General features: G+C 38.4%; 1 protein-coding gene across 6 annotated transcripts in view; it reads right to left on the bottom strand.

Moving 5' to 3' along the window:
- The window catches only part of Vps16B (Vacuolar protein sorting 16B), a 456,530-nt gene that overhangs the window by 5,997 nt on the left and 428,022 nt on the right, over window positions 1-22,511 (bottom strand). For all 6 annotated transcript variants that reach the window (XM_090375324.1, XM_090375325.1, XM_090375323.1 and 3 more), the window contains one exon: window positions 13,595-13,699. In XM_090375324.1, the coding sequence (XP_090231450.1) occupies window positions 13,595-13,699 (105 nt within the window). The remainder of the gene's footprint in view (window positions 1-13,594; window positions 13,700-22,511) is intronic.

Here is a 22,511-nt window from a genome sequence, read left to right as displayed (position 1 = left end):
CTTTACCAGAGATAGTGTATTCTATTTTTTCAGTGATGAAAAACAGTAACATGAGATATCATATTTTATCAACTGTTCTTCAGTACAGCCACTAATTGCTTGATTCAACAAAAATTTTGTTTTTCCATCCACCAGATAGTCCCTAGTTATTAAAGTTTTTTTTTTTAAATTTTATCTTGGATCATATGAAAAACTACTGAACAGAAAGCTTAAAAGTTAGGCAGAAAATGGAAAAAGCTCTAGACTAAACAGCATTCATATGTTTTGCAACTTATATACAATTATAAATACAAATAGGTATAAATTATATTAAGAATAGTAAGCTTACAGTTTGCAATAAGCTGAGGTCTACCAATCAGATTGGGCAGTCAGGTATCTCAACAGCTGATTGCTCCTCATCTTGTTCAAGGGGTAATCAACTATTGCATTTTCAATGGGCAGTAACTCTCTAAGAAGGAATCTATTTCCCAAGGCTATGTGGTTGTAAGGAGGTGAGTTCATGAGCACAGGCTTGGTGGAGGAATCCTCCAGACTTATGTATCCCAAATGTTAGGATGTGAAATCTGACCCATTGCCATCTGCAGCACAAAGGAAATGTAATTTTCTGCTTTAAAAATGCTGGTCCTGAATGTCAAATCATGAGTGTGGCTGCCATATCGGTGGTTTGGATGGCTGAGAGGAGGTGAAGTTTATGGTTGGCCCATTTCAGATACCAGGATTCTGCAATGTAGAGAGCTTTTATGTTTAGTGGGGCTGCTGATGCCGACTTCAGTTCCATAAAGAAGGGCGGGATATATGTGTGATGTCACACATCTTGTGAGAATGGCTTTATCTCTAATGTGGGAAAGAGTAGTTATAAATATTTAAATATATGAATAATGCAGCAATATTTCTGTACAAATTCCTTATACAGTTAGTCCCTGACTTATGTAAACCCGAGTTACGTAAATTTTTTTGGTAAAATAGTAAAGATATTTTGAGTATAATTTTTAAGAGTGAAGTTGAATAAAAGGACAATAAGTATAAGTTTTTATTTTCACTTCCATACAAACTATGTTGGATAATAATAACGCGCTGTAACTAGAATCTAGGTAAAAAACTAGGGTTAACATTTAATTTTCTGCTTTAAAAATTCTGATGAAATATTTGACGTGGTTGAGAAAGGTGAACTGTGTCAAAGCACTTCAGAGAAACCCCCACAATGCTCAAGCCACGCAGTCTGCGTTCCATCGGCTATTGCTTCAGAAAATTACACTCTAGCCCTTTGTTTCTATATCCTTTCCTTCTGCATTGTAGAGTTAGTTCAGTTTTGTTAGAGAGCTTTTGTTTGCATTTTGTATGTAATATTAGTTACACACCAAGTTATTGTGAAGTTGAAATTCATGTTGTCCAATCATTTTCGACGACTTCGCATCAAACTATTATCGTCATTGTGTAGTGCGTGCATCATTTGCATGTCGTAAGCTGTGGCAGCATCTCTAGGAACTTGACCATGTGAAGTTCTTTACAGAAAATTTCATTTTGACCGTTATCATGGTGCCGCTTAAGAGAATAAGTGAAAGCGGTACTACTTCACTGCTGCCAGATAAGGTTTGTGCCAGTTAAAAACCAGATAAGGTTTTTAATTGTTATGGTACATAACTATTTTTCTTCATTCTTCTGAGGATATTATGTGGTTTTTGTAATTTTGGCATATCAGGGATATAGTAGCAATATTTTATTAGCCATTCCCGAGTTACGTAAAATTCGACTTACATAAGAAGTCCTGGAACATATCTCTTACATATGTCAGGGGCAGACTATATATTAGGCCTTGGGGTTGTTACTGTCTCATGCTATCTCTGCTGAGGTTGTCTCTTAACAGATCTCTTTCCAGCCAGTTTATAATACAGTAATACCCCGAAGTTACGCGATAGGTGGGTCCGACGAAAATCGCGTAAGTCGGGGTACAACTTTGCATATAAATACATATAAATTTTGCTTAATTGGGACCAAGGACTAACAAAAACACTACTTTAGAAGAAAAATATTAATAAAATTGCAGTTCTTTATACATATTAATACAAAATATGTATTAAAAAAACAAATGACTTACGTAATAAAGTTATTTCGATGTCGATGGCTTCATAAAATCTAACAAATTCGTCTGACGACACAGCGCCTTCTTTTTTTCACGCAGAATTTCGTCGTAGCAAGCTAATAATTTTTTTATTCCTTGCTTTGTAGCTATAACGCGTTCTTCGTTGGAGTCTATGTTTTCTAAAATTTTTAAGCCCTTTACAATTGAGCCCTTTTCAATTTTCAACCTGTCAAGTTTGCAATTGTCATGTGCTTTTCGCCGTTGCTTCATTTAGGCCTGTAGCACGTGCAATATCACATGGTCTTTCATTTCGCTCAAAGCGTTTCACAATTTCATATTTTTTCTCTATCGACAGAGGCGGACTGGCCATAAGCCTTGCCGGGGAAACCCCGGTGGGCCGGTGTGATTTTGGCCATAAACCATAGTATGAGGCCACTATAAATTTTCCCGGGTAAGAATTTTTGATCCAGTCCGCCTCTGTTTATCGATAATTGCTTTTCTTTTTCTCTCTGAATCTGCAGTGTCTTCACCAGGACGCTTCCTTTTCACACCTTTTAAGTATTTTACTCATTTTTAGGGAATAAAGCACAATTACAAAACGAGGAGGCACGCTTGATACGCATAAACAAAGCTGCGCGCATGTAGCAACTGAATAAACAACACCATAAAGGCAGAGATACACTATTAACACCTCACATTTCTAGGAGTTACTACCATAAAACAATAAAAATCCAGTTGCGTTTCTGCTAGTGAAATCTGTTATAAACTGGTAGTAAACTCGATCTAATTGCATTTGCGATTATACCGATAGCTGGAATTGTGTTGGTTTTTACGTTATTATGGTGAAATGTGTTTCCCCTTCACTGATATAAAAAACATAAAAGCAGCAAAGTTGAATTTTGTTCATCTTTCGCTCTCATTCTCCGCTGTCGCACCGTATATCGATAACATATGAAAAACGACCTTGAAGATAGTGGGCGGCAGCGTTGCCAAACGAAAAAATCAAGAACCGCGTAACTCCGAGTTCGCGTAAGTCGGGGTATTACTGTATAGTATCTGCTTTGAGATTTCTTGACTGTCCATTCTCTGCATATTATCTCTCTCTCTCTCTCTCTCTATCATCATCTTTATAATTTTGTACAAGTTGATTTACTGAGTTTTCCTTTATTAAGTTAGAAGCAGTTGTTTCGGTGACTCAACAACTTTGTCTACTGTGGTGTCCGATTCTCTTAGAATCTCTTGGAGATGAATAACAAAGGGAGGTTGGCAGTTGAACGGCTGTTATAGAGGTTTTCCCAGAGTGGTTCAAAGATGGAAGTCCACGTGGGGTGGTCTGGGAGGGATTTTAATTTAAGGGTATACAATTGCTTTTGTCGAAGAAACAAGCAAGGTCTAGTTGCTTGCTTCTATGTATGTAAGTCTGGCAGCACTAGGAACATTTGCTCAACTGTGCTGTTTAAATCTGTAGCTTTCATACAGGACACTGTGAATTTGTAATTTAGAAGACTACCTAACACGATTACATCAATAAACAGAAATACAGTAAACCCCCGCTATTCGCGGGGGTTACGTTCCCGAGAAATGTCGCGAATGCCGAAAACGCGAATACTGAGTTATGGCTCCCATAGTAATAAAGGGGTTCCGTTCCAAAGCATGAAATATATAAGAAAAACTAGTCTAAAATTTTGTCTATGTATGTATTATATGTACCTTTATAATATGACTACGCACATAGACAGTACATAGTGAAATGCAAGCATGTGGCATCGAAATGAAAATAAGAAACAATTTAATATTAAATGTAATGTTTATTAGAAATTTCAAACAAATCTTTCAAACCAGCGCCTTTGCTAGCAAAAAAAACTTATCCCGCCAGTGCTATCACCAGTTTCGCTAAAGTGTTGATAAAGGAGTTTTGCCTTTTCATGAATGATGAGTGAACTTAACGGGATTTTATTTTGAGTTCGGTCTTCTATCCACAGATTTAAAGCGTTTTCCATTTTTTCTAATTTAACGTCACGAGTTACAGACCAAATTTTTGAAGCAATTATCGCGTTTTCACGGACACTACGGCGGATTTTTCTTCCGATTTCTTGATTGGTCGTACCGTTGACTCATTGATTTTATAATGTTTTGCCACTGAGGAGACACTTTCACCATTAGAAATTTTGTTTAATAACTCAATTTTATTCGCTAATGTCATCACCTTTGATATTTTCACATTTCCCTTGTTATTTGTAGCCATATTTTTGTACTGGTTAGAAAGAACTTGTCCACAATAAAGTCACTTTCGTCCGTTAACATTCTCGAAAAAGTCTGTTTTACACTGCAAAACGGTAGTTTTATCACTTTTGTAAGCATATCAATTTATAAGCATATAAATTAAAAACGAACGACGAAAACTTCCATTACAAGCGCATAAACACATACTGAACAAGGATTAGTGAAACACATCCACGCTCGCGATTTTGTCACCCCTCTCTCCCCACCCACTGAGCGCTGTTTTGACCGGGCAAGATAATTTTAGCCAGGCCCATGTTTTTTATGGCGGTAATATTCACGGCGCTTTAAAATTCACATTTTTTTAGGTTTCATTTTATATTAAATCAGCGACCGCGAATACAGATACCGCGAATAGCGGGGGTTTACTGTATTTACACTCAGCATATAATACAAACAGTGTAGAGGTGAAGAAAAAAATCAGATGGAAGCAGTTGGCGTTTGCCCAATAGATCAGCATCTTTCAAAAACAAGAGAAGCAAAGTTCTGGAAGGTGGAGTAAATTTCTTTGTTTTCCACAAGGTGATATTTCAGTCAAATAAAACATGCTGCCAGTCTTCACATTGTCCACAAGAACAGAGGTTAAGTATGATGAAGTCCAAATGTGTACAATTTATTGTTTAGTTATCTGTGTCCAGTGATGAGATATGATGTCTGCATGGATATGGAGAACCATTTTCTTCTTCCTTTGTCCATTAGGGAAGTAACCTCTGGGGAAAACTTTCCAATAACCTGCCCGGTCAGTGATGTGTCCCCTTGTGTCTGCCATATGTTGACAAGTTCATTTCAGACATATTTCTTCTAGCCCTTGATGTTATGATTATTCAAGTTGATTCTAATATCAAAGAAGTCAGTTGGAATTCCTTTTTTCAGTTTATAGCATAACCCTCTGTAAGATAAGTGAAGACCTAGTGGAATAGATCCTGCAAGAACTTCAACAGAAGCTGATAAGACTGTATGGCAGGCACACACCAAGGCAAGTAGTATGTGCTTTTGTATAGAAATTAATTTTTTTTTGAAATTTTTCATTCTGTAACCTGTGGAACCAGGCTCCGCCACTGAGGTTACGATAGGGATGAATGTTGCCGAGTAATAAAGACTTAGAGTTTTCCTCGAAAGGCCCCTACATACATAATTTCTTCTATGTATAGGTTCTGGACAGATGTTTGGAATGCTTCAGTAGCAATACAAATGGCTTGATGGCGAACTGGGTCAAGTCACTGCAGTACACTGTATTTAGTAGATTGAGTCCCAGGTGTACACCTGGGACTCGATCTACTTTAGGGCACACAAGTGCATGATAGAGTTGAAGTAATCTGCACCTCACTCATTGGAGGATACGGCCTGAAATATGTACACTTTATACAAAGCTGATGGATGTGCTTTAGAAATGTTAACTTCATACAAACAGTTTTTTGCGACGAGAAGCTAAGTCCTTTAGCCACTGCCCAAGAGTTTAGCCTATCAATAGGTTGTTATAATATGATGGCTCTCATTATTGCATGACTGCAAAAAGATGCTATAGTCATCAACAAAGAGGGCAGGCACTGTTGACGGTTGGAGGAATTTGTTTAGAAATTCCTAAAGGCATTTCTAAACAAATGCCTTTAAGCATTTGTTTAGAAATTTTGCTTTAGACATTTCTAAAGCAAAAGGCATTAACATTTAGGACTGATCCCTGAGGAACTCGGTCTTCTCTGCAAAATGGACAAGAGAGAGAGAGAGCGAATACTACATGAACTTGGAATGACTGATGTGAGAGGAAGTTTTTAATAAAAATGGCAATGTATCCCCTAAGACCAAAGTTGTAAATATATTTTAAAATTTGGAATCTCCAAGCTGTGTCATACACTTTTTCCATATAAAGAAAACTGGCACCCGATGCTAGCATTTCAGGAAAGCATCACGAATAGATGTTTCCAGTTGGATTAAAGGGTTGAGGACCTATTTCTATATAAGTCACAATGTGTTCTGAAAAGGAGGTTGTTAGCTTCTAAATACTAGATAAATCATCATCAACCATTCTTTCCAGGATCTTGCAAAAGCAGCTGGTCAGAGATATACAGGATGATACTTAATTGGTATTTTTGGATCCTTTACTACTTTGGGAATGGTAAGTAAGTTTGCATTGTGCAAGGAGTCCAGAATCTGATCTTTTAGAAATATTCTGTTGCAGATATGGAGAAAGAGAGGCCATAGATTCTGATGAAAGATGGTTAATCATTTCATAATGGTTGCTGGTTGGCCTTATGACACTTCTCTTGAATAGCAAGAAAGTGCCACTTCAAGTTACAACTAGCTGTGAGACTTATAACTAGCCTTTTACACAGTTTTCAAATGTGTAAAAGGCTAGTTGTAAGTCTCACAGTCATTTGAAGACAGCTCCAACTGTTGTTTTGCAAATTTGTTTGAAAAAGTAACAAGTTATGATTGAATTTGAAAGCGTTTACAATTCTGCAATCCTTAAATTATTTAAATTTGTCTAAGTTAATGCCATATTGCCCTGATACTTTATTATTCATGAAGCCATTTAGCAATTCTAATTCTTCATACATATGATAGTATGAGTACAATTATTATCATTTAAGACGAGTGAAACTTTGAAAATAAGGATCAGGGTACGTCCTGCAGAGTCAAAATTTGATGACATAGAACAGATATCATCTTTTACATGCAAGAAAGGTGATATTGTTGTACATGTTGACACACAAATGCTATTAAGAATTGGAGATCCATGGACTTACTTAACAAGTACAGGTGAATATTGAAAAAAAAGTTGCGAATAAGGGTTAAATTTGAAAGTGTCTGCAATTCTGCTCTGACACGATAGGAGGGCATATGTGATGATAGCCTTGTCAATCAATTTGGCCTTGGAGAGATTGTGCAAGGCTCATGAGGTAGAATTTTTCTCAGTGTGGTCTGTGCTTGTTAACAGGAGAGACTGCTTCTACAAGGACGGCATACACTTAAACAGAAAGGATGCAAGAATATTTGCTGATGCTATTGAGGCAGTATTAGGTGGAGTCAGAAAACTGCTAGCTTGGGGGATACACAGACTAATAGATTAACAATACTTGCAGGCAGAGGCGAAAGTGATTCTTGCACTACTTCTATTGGAATGAGCAACAGCCTAGAAAGCAAGTTGCTGGAAGTCATCATGGAACAAGTAAATACATGGGCTGTGTTTGGGTAACTAAGAGTAAGAATAGGTGTATGTATACTTGCATGTACACCAATGCTATGAGTATTACAAATAAATTCAATGAAATTGAAGTGCTGGTCAAGACATCAAATGTAGATATTGTTGGGATATCAGATGTCACACTGATATAAAGAATCCAGAATTTGAATTTGTGGAGAAACAGACCAGTAGGAAGGGAGGAGGAGTTATTCTGTTAGGTATTAAACAAAAAATCTAAGGCAGTGTATCTAGTTGACATTGGTGGCCAGTGCAACGTTGAGTCAGTTTGATGTGACATAAGCAATGGGAAAGCAAATATGAGAGTAGGAGTGTGTTACTGGCCTAATGACTCTGATGAGTATAATGAACAACTGTACAGAGAAATAGAGTGGGACAGTAAATCAGAATGTCTTATATTGGGGGAATTTAACTTTCCAGATATTGACTGGAATTTGTGAGTTGGCCACTTGCATATTAACAAGAATTTTGTGCATTTATTGGATGACTGTTTTCTACAGCAGCATGCTCGAGAGGCAACCGGAGGGAGTAATACTCTTGATCTGATTATCTGATTATTGATGTATTAAGAATATGCAATAAAGGATCCCCTAGGTGCCAGTGCATTATAGTCACAGATGCTGAAGCATCAACAAACCTAACAACAACCTAGGTGCCAGTGATCGGAGTATACTGTTGTGGCATTTACTTAAAGATGTTAAACTTTTGGAGTTAATGGGTGGGCCAAAAGGGAAGTTTATTTTTTTTTTTTTTTGTTGGCTGATGCTGTATAAGCTTGCTTTCATGCATCATATGCCTCTACTAATGCTAATGTAACTACCGTCAGAGGTAAATGGAAGGGTTTTTGTTTTTATAATGGTGACTATGGTGGTCTCAGATAGTTTTTAAATTCTATACAGCTGGACCAATCATTTCCATTTAGAATTTGCAGTTACCAACAGCAAATTCTAAATGGAAAGCATTCAAGGAAGAACTAATCATGGTAGCTACCAGGCTTTTCATACCAACCAAGAAATACTGTTCAAAGTTTAGGCCAAAATGGATGTCAGATGAATTAAAGAGACTTGTGACAGAGAAGAAAAATGCATGGGAAGCATATAAATTATCAGGCAACACAGAAGCCAATGGCAGATATAAGCTAGTCTGTAATCAAGGCACAAAGGAGATTAAGGCAAGCAACAGCAGATGAGAAATATTTGGCAAAGGATTCAAAGAAATACAGCAAAGACTTCTTTATTTATGTAAACTCTAGAAGAAAGGGGATGAATCAGATTGGTCCACTTGATATCGATGGTTCTACTGTTGATGATGCTGCTAAAGTAAGCTGACAAATTTAATGAGTATTTTGCATCTACATTCACACGTGAGGAATTCTATAGGGAAGTGGAGGCCAGAAGTTTATCAAACTCTAACAGGGAGCTAAATTATTTTATAATAACTGGGGGAAAGTGGAGAAGAAATTGTTGAAGTTAAGCATAAGAAAGGCATCTGGGGTGGATGGGATCTATCCAGTTATATTAAGGGAGACAGCAAAGGAAGTAAGCAAACCCTTAGCCCTAATTATGAGAGCATCCTTGGATATGGGGGAGGTCTCACGGACTGGATGTGCAGATGTGCAAATGTATCCCCAATTCACAAAGGGGAATTAAAGGTTAATAAGAGTAATTACAGAAATAGACCTGGGGGTAATTTTGCAGTCAGATATGAATTTTTCAAAGCAGTAGAGACAGGCTGCCAGAGCAGCTCATTGGGTCTTAATGGTATACAAAGGCAAAAGTCAGGTCACACTTTGAGTCCTGCATACAGGTCTGGAGGCCTCATTTTAGGAAGGATGTAGAGCTGCTGGAATGAGTAGAGAGAAGGGCAATGAGATTGGTGAGGGGAACAAAGGGGTGCTCACCAAGAAAGGCTTAAGTTCTGCAAATTGCAGTGTCTAGAGACAAGGTACCTTGTCTCTAGATGAGGTGATCTGATTGAGGTGTATAAGGACTTGAATGGGTTGCGCAAGCTCAGTGCTGATGAGATTCTTTCTCTTACTCAGATTATGCACTTAGTATTCATGACATCAGTATTCTGTACGATCCCCTCCAACAGCTATACAGGCTTGAAAGCAGTGAACCATGTTTGAAGTTTTTTTTTTTTTTTTTTTTTTGTGATGCTGTGTAAGCTTGCTTCCTTGCATCATATGCCACTACTAATGCCAATAATTAAGCAATTCTTAGAGATATTGTATTAATATTTGCACTATTTTTAACCTCCTTCCTTCTTTATTCATTATTTAATATTGTTTAATATTTAATATAATCATGTTGAAGTGGCTTGCTTGATTGTCATTTTAAAATATATAATTAGCTATAATGTTCTTTAGTAATTATGTATTAGTAATGTTAACCCAGACTGTACTCTTTCTTTTTGAGTTATTCCAGAATATTTATATATATATACAGTCTGTTGTTGTTTTGATCATTTAGTTTTGATTTCTGTACATAATGTGTAAAAAAGAATTTTTCAACTAAAGGTTGAACTGTTATGTGGCCATGTTATTCTGGTGACATTTTATTCTGATGACTATTTTTGTTAGTTTTCTCTGTAGACATTGAAACCACAACCACTTTCATTCCAAATAGAAGTCGTGATTTCCAGTTTCATAGATTATCATATATTTAATCTTAAATTTTCCTCAAAATGCTGAAGACTTTCCATCAAGTAGGCTTCTGATCAAATCTGATCTTTAGCATTTGATCAAAAATCACCTCACAGAAAATTTCCACATTCTTAGGATTCTATTTAGAATGTGTTGCACTTCTTCCTATGATAACATAAGAGTACTGGTTATATAATGGGTAATCAGTTTTCTGAATTCTATTATCATGTCATGGATCTGACTGTGGTGACACTGAAAGTCTCCTGGAACTTGCTTCATATTTAAAGTCTATCTCTGCCATGACAGAATTCAGAAACCCACCTCTTTAATGTAGAATGTGATGGAGCATCATTCACTTATGTATTTAATAAAAGGAATTATGGGCATTAAATAACAAGAATGATATCACAAAAGTACACTGCTTGAAAAATTAACAAAATATGTAGACAATGTGGTGTAACTTGTGCAGCTTGTGATGATTGGTTGATTACTGGTTATTTGGTTTTTAGGAGCATTACCAACTAAGGCCATATTGCTCCGGAACACGCGGTGGTTATTCTCTGACCTTTCCACATCCTCCGTATTTGGTGGTGACGGGCTCGAACCCCGGTTTAATCAAGAAGCGTATGCTACGCACTGGTGCTCCTTCCCACTTGGCTACAGAGGCGCCAGCTTGTGATGAAGTGAGGCAAAATTTGGTATGGTGGTGGTGTTAGAATAGCGATGAAATGAGGAGACAGTGAGAAACTTCGGACAGTATAAGGGACATTTATAGGAGTTGTATAAGAATTAACAAAAAGGTCACATTACAGAAGTTGGCACAAGATGCTTGAAAATATGGTCACATGACATCAGTATTCTGTACAATCCCCTCCAACAGCTAAACAGGCTTGAAAGTAGTGAACCATGTTTGATATAAGGGTGTCTATAAGATTCTGTGGAAAAAAATCCCATTTTTCTAACAGTTGACCAGACTTGTTTCATTCTTCTACCATTCTTCAGACCTTAGCTAACCAAGTGACCAAGGAGTTGGCTGTTGGCATGCAATGTAATGCCTAAGGGCGACACATGTTCAGTCAGATTTAAGTCTGGTGATTGTGCTGGCTATGGCAGTCGTTTGATATCTTCAGTTTCAATATATTCCTCCATCACTTGAGCTCTATGTGCAGTGTGTTGTTGTGCCCAAAAAGAAAATCTGGGCCAACTGCACCCCCAAAAAGTCAAATATGGGGTTTGAAAATTTGTTATCAGTACCTCTGTGCAGTTACAGTACCCCTATCAAAAACATGAAGTGTGTGGCTGTTGATCATTATTCCACCCCACATGAGAACACTGACTGCTAAAGGTGTCCCTTTCTCTGATGTTGGCCGCATTCCTCGTCTCCAAATGAAACAACATCTAGAATCTGTTTGTAGGCTAAAGCAGGATACATCAGAGAACAGAACTGTATCCCATTTGTCAAGGCTTCAAGTTGCATGTTAATTGCACAAGTTTTGATTACCTCTGTGGTGGGTTTGGGGTTAATGGGTTACAAACCACTGTCTTCCTTGTATAGAGTCCACTTGAATTGAGCCTTCTTAACACAGTCCGGTTGGAAATGTTTTTAACCAAGGCTGTGGCCACCTCAAGAGACAGTTGATGGTGTGAAATTGTTGGGTTCCATCTCGCTGTCAGAGCAGTCTGTTCTGGTTGATGTAGCCCTTGGGCAGCTCTTCTTGTAATGGCTTCTGTCTGCTGAAACTACTTCCACAGAGGCAAGATGACACATTAAGCCAATGTGCCACCTCTGTCTGCAACTACATGGCTTCAAGTCATCTAATAGTAGTAGTAGTGGCATGTGATGCAAGAAAGCAAGTGTAGGAGCTTATGCAGCATCAGCCAAAAAAAAAAAAACAAAAAAAAAAACCTACATATATAAACATATATATATAAAAAAAAAAAAAAAAATCACACCATTCCCTCCAATGCCTGCCATCTCAAAGAATCATTTCAACAATGATGACTTATCATCCTGAGACTGGAGATATGGCTATTCCACTGATCAAGCCAAAAAATCAGAATGACGTGAAGTCACAACTAGTGTTTTTATAGGCATGAAATATTTCGAATTATATTATACCATATTGTGCTAATAGGATTACATTACATTTTCAAACTTTTCTTCGTTCTTTTGCTGATTTTATGAACTATTGATATAACAACAATTTTTTCTCATTCCTTGGAGAAAGGTAACTATAAAGAGCTTCCACTGTTATACTATTATACAGTTTTCGACTATACTTATTATAATAGTATAATATCAATAATAATATCAAATATAAATATATATCAAGTATTGATAATAACATATATTTTTACAGGTGCCCAAAGTGGTGCAAATGAAAAAAAATTCAGGATCATGCAATCATTGAATATTTTCATAAGAAAGGGCGGATAATGGTATACATTATCTTGCCAAAAAGTATTGACACCCTTGGGAGTTGGGAAAAATGAACCATACCTGCATCCACAGATCAAGAACAAATGTAAAAGAAATAACTGTCATGCTAAAAGTAAGCTGATCAATGAAATACAGTAGATTAAGTGAGAAGTTGAGCTTAGCCACTTCCAGCAAGAATCATTATAGAATGCCATATTAGCAACCAATTTGTTTGCCACTGCAACAAAATTCCAAAAACATAGATCCATGGTTGACATAATCACAAAATGGAAACGTTATCGTGTTACTACATGAATAGACCACAGAAATTTGTAGGAAGAGGCCAGAAAGTTCTGAGACGAGTGGTGCACAGATCCTATCCATCAGAAGTTCAGGGAGACACAGGAACTGATATTCGCAAAAGAATGATATCTGAAGTGCTACCAAAATGTTCACGAAATTTGAATGTTGTGTGGGAACTACGTCTTGTACGGACTTGTGGCACTAGGTAACACTGTGTGCATTCTTTGTAAATCAGTATGCCATGTAGCATCTGGCTGGATAGTCATTGAATATTTATGTGCAATTTTTGGCAGTGTGTTTCACGTAGTTTGTGATTTTTGAGATGGCTGATGGAGAGAGCAACGTGCTTGCATCAAGTTTTGTTTCCTTCTTAATGATACAGCAGCAGAAACCCATAAGAAGTTGAAACAAGCTTTTGGTGACACTGCTTTAGGTCAAATGGAGACCGACTACTGGTTTAACCATTTTAAAAACGGTCGAATGTTGGCTGATGATGACGATTGCTCTGGGCATCCATCATCGAGCACCACCCCTTGGTCAGGCCACAGTGGGAAGTGCATATTTAAATCAAATTTAAATCAAGACAGTTGTCAAATCATTATGAAAGATTTTTCATTTGGTTTTTCTTAACATCATGAATAGTAATGATTAAAACTATACTAAACTTACTGATGCCTGAAGTGCCTCCTGAACATAAATGTATTCATGTGTATGTGGCAATAGTCTTTTTCTGTATATTTCTAATCCCTGGCGATCTTTCATAGCAATAAGAGCCTATTGAATGAACATAATGAAAACATAAATTAAATTGCAAAGGAAAAAGTGATGCTACAGGAACAAAAATTAAAAAATCATCCTTTGGGACTACACAACAAGATCAGGATGCTTGTTGTGTAGTCCCAATGTTACTAACTTCTATGGATTGAGTGCTATACCTACATGAAAATATTGGTATTGGTATGAGAGGTGAAATTCAGTTGTCATCGCTTATGCCTTGAGATACCTACCAGCCAACTGATGAGGGCTCAACTGGTTCAAAACTGGCTGTCTCAATGTTGGTGGTTCCAACTGAGAATAAGTAACAACAGACTTTTCTATTTGGAAGTGTTAATTATTTGAAGTAAAAGAAACAAAGAGAAAGGCAACTTGTTGTGAAGGATTTTGCAATATGAAACATTGCATAATGATACCCTTATTCAGACTTTGCTTTGTATATAAAAAACGATGCAAAGCACTGACTTTGCATCGTGTGTCAGTACAATTTTTCTATGGTTTGAGAATTACAGCCCTAAATATTTCATTATAAAACAGATAATAATGTCCATTAAAAACATATTTAAAGTGATTTTTTTTAGACAAAAATGACAAATCAGGACTTTTAAATTAATAAAGTTATTACCTTGCTTTTTTGAATAATTTATTTGCTTCTTTCTAGGTTTTTCATTTAATGCTGTTTTTTTTTTTTTTTTTTTGGTAGTTGTTGGCGCATCGGCTTCTGTGGCCATAATGCACCTCCCAAGGTTTTTTTTTTTTTTTGCAGTACTTTGATCCAAGCCAGAGGGCGGGATTCGAACACGCGACCTTTGGGTTGCCAGGCAGGCACTTTACCCACCCGGCTAGCCAGGTCGGCTTCAATGCTGTGTTACTACAATTACCAAGCTGCACACATATAACTAGTAACACATGTGATGTATTTTACATATTCTGTAAGCATGAGCACAGCATAAGATTAATGATTTTGTCAATGTTAAAAGAAGGAATTAGTGTCTGGAAGGGAGGAGCAAAAGACATTCACATACAGAGTGGAAGATATTCCATAGTGGTTTTTCGTTTGTAGCAATGGCAGCAACAATCTGGCTCTATTTCTCATTTTTCCAGGAGGTTTCTTATCCTAATCAGTCTATTTTCATTAGATTTTTGATCAAATTTTATAGTCAAGTCAAGATTAAATATTATATTCCAAATCAGGTGAGTTGGGATATTTTGTACTTTTGCTGCATACTGATACAGTAAGAATTTCCCCTATATGTGTAGTGGAGATGCAGGTGCCTAGCATACAGGCTATATACAGGTGATGCAAAAACTTCCTATGGCTATTGAAAAAGCATTATGATGCACAGGACCAATCATCAAAATGTGGATCGCTTTTCTGCGTTGTACATTACAGCACCGTAATTCGTTCAAGATCTTATGAGATCTTGAATGAATTATGAGAGTTGATATATATACAGGGTGTCTCAAAAATATTGGTACAAATGTTTAGGGGAGGTAGGTAACATCTAAAGGAATGTGAATCGCATACGAACCCATAACCGGAAACGTCACCGTAAGTCGGTACACAGCGCTGTTCATCAGTTCGGGAGAGGGAAAATTTCTGGTTTACTCATTCAAGCAGTAGTCGCCACACGAAGAGCATGCATCGATATACGAACTGTGAGCTGGCAGACATGCACCTAGTGTATGGATTAGCAGAGGGCCCACACAGTGTGCACCCCCATACGGCAACAACATCGCTTCGCAATAAATGTGTGGGCAGGTATGGTCGGTAACTGCTTAGTCGGCCCATACCTGTTAACATCCCACGTGAACTCTGCTAAATATCGGATCTTGAACAAGTTCTACCAGGGTTGCTTGATGATGTTCCAGCAAATTTGAGACACAACATTTGGTTTCAACATGACGGGGTGCCTGCCCATTATGGAAGGTGTGTTTGTGACCATTTGAACAGGCGTTTTGGGCGTTGATGGATTGGCCGTGGTTTAGCTTTTTATCTACCACTAATTCCAGGAAAGAAAAAAGGCAATTATTATAGAGAGAGAGAGAGAGAGAGAGAGAGGTAGAAAGGAATAAAGGAATCACCAAGAAAGAGAAAAAATGATGTTATCTAGCTCAGGACACTGGGTTTGCCAAGCCCACTCACCAGATGTGAGCCCCTGGAGTTAGTGTAATTGAAGAGTTATTTTAATATAATAAAGGATGGTTAGCATCAGGATTAGAAAAGGCATATAATGCAAGAAAGCAAGCTTATACAGTATCAGCCGGGGGGGGTGAAACCTACCCCCCTTCTCATTTCATCCATTCCCCTTGGTCCAAATGTTTGTCTAGTTCTGCCTTGAATCTATTTAACCTATCAACTTCTGCAACATAAGATGGAAGTTTCTTCCAGCAATCAATCACCTGCTGGCTAAAGACAAACTTTCACACATCTATCCTACAACCGCCTTTCCTCAATTTGAATTTATGCCTCAGGTGATTATTCTGAGCAAGAGGAAGAATTACATCAGCATTGAGCATGCTCAAACCATTCAAGGCCTTATACACCTCAATCATATTGCCTCGCAGGTGCCTAGTCTACAGACACTGTAATTTGCAAAACTTAAGCCTTTCTTCATAAGAGCAACCATTTGTTCCATTGACTAATCTTGTTGCCCTTCTCTGTACTTGTTTCAGAAGCTGTACATCATTCTTAAAATGTGGCCTCCAGACCTGTATACAGTACTCAAGGTGTGGCCTGACCATTGTCTTATATAATGGGATAATCACCTCCTTTATCCCTGCTAGAAAAATTCCTGTATATCATTGAAAAGGCATCATGAGCTACTCTTGCAGACCATCAGCACTGCTCAGAAAACTTCATATTTGCCTGCACAATTACTCCAGGTCCTTTTCGTTCTCTGCCACTGTCAGTGTAGTACCACATAGTTGATACGTTACTATGGGGTTATAGCTTCCCATATGCAGTACTTTAAATTTGTCAATTTTAAACTTCAGCTGCCACCTCTCAGCCAATCTGCTCAACTTTTCTTGATCCTATTGTTGTAAGATTCTAGCATTACTGTCATTAATAACCCTGCCAAGCTTCGTATTGCCTGCAAACTTCGACATTAACCCCGTATACCTTCATCAATATTATTAATAAATACTGAAAATGACCATGGGCCCAACATCGAACCATGGGAGACCCCGCTAATAACATTAATCCATTAATAACAGAGTGGTTATCATTGTCCATTGATAACCACTCTGTCTTCTCCCACTCCACCATACTTTTACCCATTGTAGTAACTTGCACTTAACGCCATACTGCTCCAACTGTACAGTATTCATCCATGTGCCACAGTATCAAATGTTTTCATAAAATTAAAGTATATGATATCAAAATTATTCTTTGCACCCAGTTCCTTTGTGACTACATCACAGTATCCAATCAAAATTGTCAGACAAGACTTCCCCTTAACAAACCCATGCTGTGTCTAAACTATAACTGCAGTCTTATCTAGATGATCCTGCATCACTTCCTTAACCAGTGACACCATTATTTTCCCTGGAACAGAAGTTAGACTAACAGGTGTGTAATTGCCCGTGTCACTCTTTGTGAATTTGGGATACATTTGCACATCTCCAGTCTGTGGGGGACCTCCCTTGAGTCCAAGGATGCTCTCATAATTATGGCTAAAGGTTTGCTTAGTTGCTTTGCTACCTCCTTTAATATAACTGGATATATCCCATCCACCCCAGTTGCCTTTCTTATGTTTAACTTCAACAATTTCTCCTCCATTTTCTCTCAGTTATTACAAAATCATTAAGTTCCCTGCTACAATTTGATAACCTTCTGCCATTTTCAAACCTTAATAACTCCTCGTGTGAATGTAGATGCAAAATACTCATTCAGTTTGTTTGCTATCTGAACAGGATCATCAACAGTCGAACCATCGATATCAAGTGGACCAATCAGATTCATCCCCTTCCTTTTAGAGTTTATATAAGTAAAGAAATCCTTGCTGTTTTTCTTAGAATCCTTTGACAAAGATTTCTCGTAATCTGCCTTCGCTTGCCTAACCTCCTTTGTGACCTGATTACAAATAGCTTATATCTAACCATAGGCTTCTGAGTCGCTTGATAATTTATATGCATCCCATGCATTTTTCTTCTCTGTCACGAGTCTCATTAGTTCATTTGATAACCATTTAGGCCTAAACCTTGAACAATATTTCTTAATAGGTATAAAACTTTTAGTAGCTTCCATGATTAATTCTTTGAATGCTTCACACTTAGAATTTACTGTTGGTAACATCGTCAGTTGATCACACTGTAGAGAATTTAAAAACTGTCTGAGACCACTGTACTCACCTTTACGGAAGCAAAATCCCTTTCCTTTAACCCTGATGGTAATTATATCTTTAAGTAAATCCTACATCAGTACACTGTGATCACTGACACCTAGTGGTTCGTTTATCTGCAAATTCTTAATACACGAATGATCACTGCTGATAACCAGATCAAGAGTATTACCCTCTCTGGTTGCCTCTTGAACATGTGAGTGACCAACCCACAAATCCAAGTCAATATCTAGGAAATTTTATTGAAATTAAATCGAAATCATGACTCAGACCAGAGCATCAAAGCAAAAGGCTCAAGCTAATGGGAGTGCTGTGGCTCAGGGGAGAACTGAGGTGGGCAGTTGCCCTCTGAATCACAGCCCTTTAAAATGCACTACTTGCATGATGTTTGTGGAGCAAACATCATGCAAGTAGTGCAAACATCATGCATACTTGCATGATGTTTGTGGAGCAATCGGGTACGGGACATGATATTGCCATGGGGGATGTCTTTGTGTGTGTGCGTGGTGTAAGGAAAACATGCTAAAACTCAGCGTTGTAATGGGCCTATATGAGAGCTTGAAGGACAGGGTGGATGTCCTCGAAGGATCTAAATTGAGGGGCCCATCAAGCTCTCAGCTGCCCATATCAACGTCAGAGCTTGCACTTGGTCATCACGCAACAAAGTGGCAACCCCCAAGGTAGAATGCGCTAGTCCCACAGGAACTAGTAGTTATTGGTGATCCTATTGTCAGGGAAATGGGGAACATGCTTTGTAAAAAGGATAGGTGGAACAGTACCAGGGTATGTCTGCCGGGCAAAGGTTGATGACGTACACATTGGCACTAATGATATTAAGAGTAGGAGACCGGCAGAATTACTTTACAAGTACAGGTCATTGTTGAAAAAAAGCTGTGAATTAGGGTTGAATTTGAAAGTGTCTGCAATTCTGCCCCGACACGATAACAGGGAGTATATGATGAGAGCCTTGTCAATCAATTCCGCCCTGGAAAGATTGTGCAAGGCTCAACGGATAGAATTTTTTTCAGCCTGGTCTATACTTGTTAACAGGAGAGACTGCTTCTACAGGGATGGGATATACTTAAATAGAAAGGGTGCAAGAATATTTGCTGATGCTATTGAGGCAGTGTTAAGTGGGTTGGAAAACTGCTAGCTTGGAAGGATACAAGGACTAATAGAGTAACAGTAGCCACTGGCAGAGGTGAAAGTGATTTTGCACTGCTTCTATTGGAATGAGCAGCAGCCTGGAAAACAAGACACAGGATATTTCAGAGACTGCTGGGAGTCATTGGCGTACAAGTAAACACATGTGTTGTGTTAGGGTAGCTAAGAATAGGAACAAGTGCATGTATACTTGCGTGTAGAACAATGCTAGGAGTTTGGTAAACAAATTTGATGAATTTGAGGTATTGCTCAAAACATCAAAGGCAGATATTGTTGGGATATCAGAGACGTAGTGACACACAGATATAAGGGATGCAGAACTGGAATTTGGGGAGTACAATGTGTACTCCCCAGTCACAAGGATAGCAAGGGAGGAGGGGTTATGCTATTAGTTAAGAAACACATAAAATTCAAAGGAAGTAAAGCCAGTCGATATCGCTGGACAGTGCAGCGTCAAGTCAGTTTGGTGTGATGTAAGCATTGGGAGATCAAAATTGAGTGTAGGAGTGTGCTATAGGCCTAATGACTCTGATGAGTATAATAAGAAACTGTACAGGGAAATAGAGTGGGCCAGTAAATCAGAGAGTCTTATAATGGGTGATTTTAATTTCCCAGATATTGACTGGAATTTGTGGTTGGTCACTCACACACTAGCAAGGCTTTTGTGGATTTATTGGATGATTGTTTTCTACATCAGCATGTTCGGGAGGCAACTAGAGGGAGTAATACTCTTGATCTGGTTATCAGTAGTGATTTTTCATGCATTAAGAATGTGCAGATAAAGAAACCACAGGTGGCAGTGATCACAATGTGCTGAAGTGGGATTTACTCAAAGAGGTAACTACCATCAGGGGTAAAGGGAAGGGTTTTTGCTTTCGTAAAGGCAACTACGATGGTCTGATTAAATTCTATACAGTGGGAATATACAGAAATATTGTTCAAGGTTTAGGGCTAAATGGATGTCAGATGAACTAATGAGACATATGGCAGAGAAGAAAAATGCACGGGATACATATAAATTAATGGGTGACATGGAAGCCTATGATAGATATAAACTGGTCTGTAACAAAGTCACAAAGGAGACAAAGGCAGATTATGAGAAATCCTTGGCAAAGAATGCAAAGAAAAACAGAAAAGAGTTCTTTACCTATATAAACTCTAGAAGGAAACGGATGAATCAGATTGTTCCACTGGATATTGATGGTCCGACAGTTGAGGATCCTGCTCAGGTGGCTAACAAACTAAATGAATATTTTGCATCTACATTCACACACGAGGAGTTATTCAGGAAGGGGAATGCCAGAGGTGAAGTAAACTCTGGCAGTGAGCTAGATGATTTTGTAATAACTGAGAGGAAACTGGAGAAGAAATTGTTGAAGATGAACAAAAAAAAAAGGCACCCGGGGTGGATGGGATCTATCCAGTTATATTAAAGGAGGCAGCAAAGGAAGTAAGCAAACTCATAGAAATAATTATGAAAGCTTCTTTGGATTCAGGTGAGGTATTCAAGAAGGATGTAGGGCTGCTGGAACGAGTGCAGAGAAGGGCAACAGGATTAGTGAATGGAACAAAGGGGTGCTCTTACGAAGAAAGGCTTAAGTTTTGCAAATTGCAGTGTCTGGAGACTGGGCACCAGCGAGGTGATCTGATGGAGGTGTATAAAGCCTTGAATGGTTTAAGCATGCTCAATGCTGATGGGATTCTTCCTCTAGCTCAGAAAAATCACCTGAGAGGGAATAAATTCAAATTGAGGAAGGACAGATGTAGGATGGATGTGAGGAAATTTGCCTTTAGCCAGCGGGTGGTTGGTTGGTGGAACAGACTTCCATCCCTTGTGGTGGAGGTTGATAGCCTAAATAAGTTTAAGGCTCAGCTGGACAGGTATTTGGAACGAACAGAGGGTTGAAGTGGAAGTGGGGTTTTTTTTTTTTTTTTTTTTTTGGCTGATGCTGCATAAGCTTGCTTTCTTGCATCAAATGCCTCTACTAATGCTAATGCTATCCATACACTGGAGATGTGAAATGTGATGCCAATTCAAAAAGGATGATCAAAGGCTGACACAAGTAATTATAGACCTGTGAGTTTAACTTTGTTCCAGGAAAATTAATGGAGGCACTGGTTAAAGAAGCACTGAAGGATCATCTAGACAAGACTTCGGTTATAGCTCAGACACAGCATGGTTTTGTTAAGGGAAAGTCTTGCCTGATCAATCTGATTGGATACTATGATGCAGTCACAAAGGAACTGGATGCAGGGAATAACTTTGATATTATATATTTGGATCTTAGAATGGCTTTTGATATTGTTGCACATGGAAGAGTGCTGCACAAATTGGAGCAGTGTGATATTGGAGGCAAATTGCTGCTATGGATAAAGGGATGGTTGAGGGGGAGAAGACAGAGTGGTAATCAACGGACACTACACATAGTGGACTAATGTTATTAGTGGAGTCCCTCAGGGTTCAGTGTTGGGTCCATTATTGTTTTCTGCATTTATAAATGATATTGATGATGGTATATCAAGCTTAATGTCCAAGTTTGCAGATGATACAAAGGTTGGCAGGGTTGTTAAGGACACTACTGATGCTATGCTGCTGCAACAGCATCTGGAAAGGTTGAGCAAATGGGCTGAGAGGTGGCAAATGAAGTTTAACATTGACAAATGTAAAATACTACATATGGAAAACAGCAACCTCAGAGCAACGTATCAACTGTGTGGTACTACACTGACAGTGGTAGAGAATGAAAAGGACCTGGGGGTAATTGTGCAGGAAGATATGAAGTTCTTCCTGCACAATTACCCCCAGTTGTGCAGCAAGAGGGGATGCAAGAGTAGCTCATGGTGTCTTGTCAATGATATAGAGGAATTTTTCTAGCAGGGATAAGGAGGTGATTATTCCCTTGTATAAGGCAATGGTCAGGCCACACCTTGAGTACTGTATACAGGTCTGCAGGCCTCATTTCAAGAAGGATGTAGAGCTGCTGGAACGAATACAGATAAAGGCAACAAGATTTGTGAATGGAACAAAGGGTTGCTCTTACGAAGAAAGGCTTAAGTTTTGTAAATTACAGTGTCTGGAGACTAGGCACCGGCGAGCTGATCTGATAGAGGTGTATACAGCCTTGAATGGTTTGAGCATGCTCAATGCCAATGGGATTCTTCCTCTTGCTCAGAATAATCACCCGAGAGGGCAGAGGTAGGATAGATGTGTGGAAATTTGCCTTTAGCCAGTGGGTAGTTGGTTGGTGGAACAGACTTCCGTCTCTTGTTGTGGAAGTTGATAGCCTAAATAAATTTAAGGC

The sequence above is a fragment of the Mastigoproctus giganteus genome, chromosome 6 (assembly GCF_048544385.1).
Source record: "Mastigoproctus giganteus isolate SK-2022 chromosome 6, ASM4854438v1, whole genome shotgun sequence".
Lineage (NCBI taxonomy): Eukaryota > Metazoa > Arthropoda > Arachnida > Uropygi > Thelyphonidae > Mastigoproctus > Mastigoproctus giganteus.
This window is presented reverse-complemented; position numbering and strand designations above follow the sequence as displayed.